At 34.4% G+C, this 4,282-nt stretch overlaps 1 protein-coding gene across 1 annotated transcript; it reads right to left on the bottom strand.

Moving 5' to 3' along the window:
- Positions 1–2,609: 2,609 nt before the first annotated feature.
- On the bottom strand, positions 2,610–3,560 carry LOC122893290 (olfactory receptor 4K2). Its single transcript, XM_044230205.1, has one exon. The coding sequence runs from the start codon at positions 3,558–3,560 to the stop codon at positions 2,610–2,612; it is 951 nt and encodes a 316-aa protein (XP_044086140.1).
- Positions 3,561–4,282: the final 722 nt, after the last annotated feature.

Consider the following 4,282-nt stretch of genomic DNA (forward strand, 5'->3'; position numbering starts at 1 on the left):
CAGAGTCTTACTGTAATTCCAACTATTCAGTCTCATTATTGACTTCCCTTGCAGAGTTGCCTGCTGATCAGTTGCACCTTTGAGGGTTTTGGCAAATGTCCTTGAGTTTTATCATTCTCCACACACGTACTGAAGATTGATGACATTCCTTTGAAAAGGCTGGACAGTTTTATCTTGCAAAAAGCATGCCATTAAAAAGAATTCACTGTTCAAATAAATGTATTTTTTGAAAGAATTATTTATGGAATTTATAAAACACTGGCTAGAAAATTTCTACATAAATGAATTTCTTGATCCTAAAATTATTTGCACATGTAGCTGAAAGCTCACTCTCTCTCTCTCTCACACACACACACCCACACACACACACACACACACACACACATATCCTGAATTGGTCCATTTGTATCCCTATTTCAAGTGGAATTATGCTATTATCTTGTGAATATAAACACATGCCAGTCTAGTGTTGGTACTATAGGCATTTTTACCCAACAATTTCAATAATTCCTATGTTTTTAACACAATAATATCACACTTTATTAACTGTAAATGTGTTTCCTTATTTAATATATTAATAAAAAAATACTGATGAAGAAAAAACACATTTCTCCTATCATTTGGCTTAAAATGAACAGTTAGGAATTTCCTTTTCTTAATTTCTATCTCATCATTGGTAATTAGTGCATATATAATTCTTGTTTTTTTCTATTTTCTCAATAATGCCAAAGAAAAACAATTTGATATTTATCAAATACTGTGGTTATAACAGATATTTTCTTGTTCATAAAAGTTGGACAATATATTGAACACTATATGTAAGTATAATTTAGTTAATTTCAAATAACAATTAGTTCTTTCACGTTTGCCATCATTTAAAGATGATTTGCAAAGCAACACATAGGAAAATTATTTCTCATAAATTTCAATGCTTGCAATTCCAGTAACTACCAGCAGGTGGTAGTGATAGCTTGTGTACCTTAAAGCTAATTTTTAACCTTTTTAAAACTAAAAATCCTATTTGTATAAAGGAATATACTTATTACATTGATAATGTATTACTAAGCACAGATTTACTATTTTTGCAACCAAATACTAAAAGGAAAAAGTAATTTAACCAAACTGTAAATCAATGTAATACTTTAAAGTGAAACCACAGGCTCTCCATAAATTATCTTAATTCCAGTCTTAACTTCCCAGCCATTAAGCTCACATAGTACCTGCACGAAACAAAATGTAGTGCTTTGAAACTCATTTCATTATATTTTCTAATTTGCAGAATTCCTCAGCCTCTGTAATCGTAATGCATTATAAGAAGTTGTCATGGCTGTATTTTTTTTGCTTACTAGCTAGAAGTGAGTGGTGGAGACTCTTCTACTTATAACATTTTCTTTGGACATCATCAAGATTCATAATTAAATATATCTAGGATTTTCTTCAGTAGAAAAGATTACAAATGTTTAAAATGTTAAGTAAGAATGATTCAGGGATAGACGTAGGAAATCGTTGTGCGTCAGAAGATACTCCTATAGCAGTATAGCGTTTCTAAGGCTTATACAAATTTTACAAGTTTGCCATACTTTAGGGACAATTCTCTAAGTAATTCAGTGATTTGTTGTTTGTTTTGTTTTGTTTTGAGAGAGAGAGACCCCACCAGCATGAGGGGGTGGTGAGGAGAGGGAGAGAGAGAATCCTAAGCACACTCCATGCTGTGTAACTGTCCCTCAGAACAACATACTGCTTAAAATATAATTTATAAGAAATTATACTAGTTACCAAACATGATTAGATATAGCCTTTAGAAAAACATGTACTAGCAACAGGCTTCTGGGGGAGAGGATGATATACATATTTAAAGCTGAGCAGCTGGGGATGCCCGGCTGGCTCAGGGCAGAACACCACCTGCTTCAATTTTCTGTTATCTCCCCTTCCCAGGAGCATTAGCAGTTAGTCAGACAATTCTTTTGTTTGGCCTTGCTAACTATGGGCCATGTACTATGTGACCAGACATGTTTTGCCTTTCTTCTTATGTATCTACAAGACTCATGGTCAATGTTAATCTACTCCAGCTTCTTTGTTGATTGTTACTCACTTTCTAATAAATATGAGACTAAGGATTTGTTCAGGGTGACAGTTACAGTGCTAAGCATGGAGCCCAATATTGTGCTCTATCTCATGACCCTGAGATCATGACCTGAACAGAAATCAAGAGGTGGATGCTTAACTGCTTAAATGACTGAGCCAACAACGTGTCTCTCAGTGACAAGTGGTATATAAATGTTTTTATCTTCTAGTTCCCCTTTAATCTGTACTTCCTCTTCATACTTTTTGTTCATCTTTTCCAGTGAATAGATTATGAGTATTGAATCTCCTACCTGGAACACGGACTCTTGGCACTTCTGGAAGAAATTGTTTCTGTCAGTTTGCTTTTCTGAAATCTAACATGTATTTCAAACATATGCAAGTAGTTTTAATATTTACAATTTGATTGCAATTTAATCCAATTATAATTTGATAAGCACTCCAGAAATAAAAGCCTAGTCACAATGCTGTGTACACAAAACTGTGGCATACAATGCCCAGGAAGTTAAAACTAGTAGAATTTAATACTAGAAATAATGCAAAGGAGTCGTCCTCTTGGGATTTAGAAGCCTATTTTTCAGTTTCCTCATAGCTGTCTTCACTTCTTGATTCCTTAAGGTATAGATTATTGGGTTCAGAATGGGAGTAAAGATGGTATAAAACACAGACAGGATCTTATCTACAAGGAAACTATTTAGTGGCCACATATAAATGAAGATGCATGGCCCAAAGAACATGAAGACAACAATAAAATGAGCTGTGCAGGTAGAAAGGGCCTTAGAAGATCCTTTTGAAGAATGATGCTTGATAGTAACCAGGATAATAACATAAGAATTGAATAAAAGAATAAAGCAGGATAAGGCAATTATGCCACTAGTTGAGATCATGAAGAGGCCCAGAACATAAGTATCCACACAAGCCAGCTGGAACACCACAGGAAGGTCACAGAAAAAGCTGTCTACTTCATTGGGACCACAGAACGGTAATGTGAGAGCAAATATGACCTGGCTCATTGAATGCATGACTCCCACAACCCAGGAAGCCACCACAAGTGCAGTACACACCCAGGGATTTATGATTGAAGCATAGCGGAGAGGCTTGCATATTGCAATATACCTATCAAGGGACATGGCCATAAGTAAAATTATTTCAGTACCAGTAAAAAGGTGTAGAAAAAATATCTGGGTGATGCAGCCATCAAAGGAAATGGTTTTGTGTCCAGTGAGGTAGTCTGTAATCATCTTAGGAGTGGCAAAAGAAGCAAGTGACATATCAATGATGGAAAGGTTGGTAAGCAGGAAATACATAGGAGAATGTAGGTGAGAGTCAGCTATAACCGTGATGACTATGAGGCTGTTACCAACCACTGTTGCTACATAAAACAGTGAAAACACCATGAAGAAAAACAGCTGAAGTTCCCGGGACTTAAATAGTCCCAGCAAGACAAATTCAGAAATAGACTTATTGGCCACATCCATTATCCTGATTGATTGCTGAAAACCTATATCAAAGTAAAAAAAGAGAAAATATGATTCTATTTAAGCAAAAGGTACAGGGCTCCACTTTCATAGACTTTGGTTCCTCTATGAAAACTCATCTTTACTATTCTTTCCATTTTCATTGGTACGTTGGTTTGAAAGATAATTATAGAATATTAGAGATCATAGTGAAATACCACTGAAGTTGTAGGGATTGAAAATAACACTTTCTTTTTTGGTATTAAATAGCAATCAAACTGAGATTATATCATCCAGAAGGTATCTACTTATCTACATATTTGTCCATCTATTCATCTATATAATATTAAAGGTAATAGCTAAGTAAGCGCTTGCTCTGGGATGACAATGTGTTAAACACACACACACACACACACACACAAAATTGAGTCTTTTAGAATTCATCCCTAAGAATATCCTTATTGAAAGAACATATAAAAATTGTATCACATGTAAGTGACATGGAAAGATTTCAATGAACAGTTGCAGAGCTCTTGTAAATTTCCAGAGATTTTTAACATATCCACAGATAAAGAATCTCATTGAACCGATCAGAAACAGAGAAAATAAGTAAAAATCCAATGTAAGAAGACTGCTTTATTACCAAGTTTAGTACTATATAGTTATATAGCCAGTTATATAGTCTGTTTTTCTTACAAATATTTATAATTCTATGATTTAAAATTTTACCTTTGTCTCCTAAA

The sequence above is a fragment of the Neovison vison genome, chromosome 13, assembly GCF_020171115.1.
Source record: "Neovison vison isolate M4711 chromosome 13, ASM_NN_V1, whole genome shotgun sequence".
In the NCBI taxonomy this organism is placed as follows: Eukaryota; Metazoa; Chordata; class Mammalia; order Carnivora; family Mustelidae; genus Neogale; species Neogale vison.

Bases quoted from the DNA above. Each gene is read 5' to 3' on its own strand.
- LOC122893290 (XM_044230205.1), bottom strand. From the start codon at position 3,560: ATGGATGTGGCCAATAAGTCTATTTCTGAATTTGTCTTGCTGGGACTA.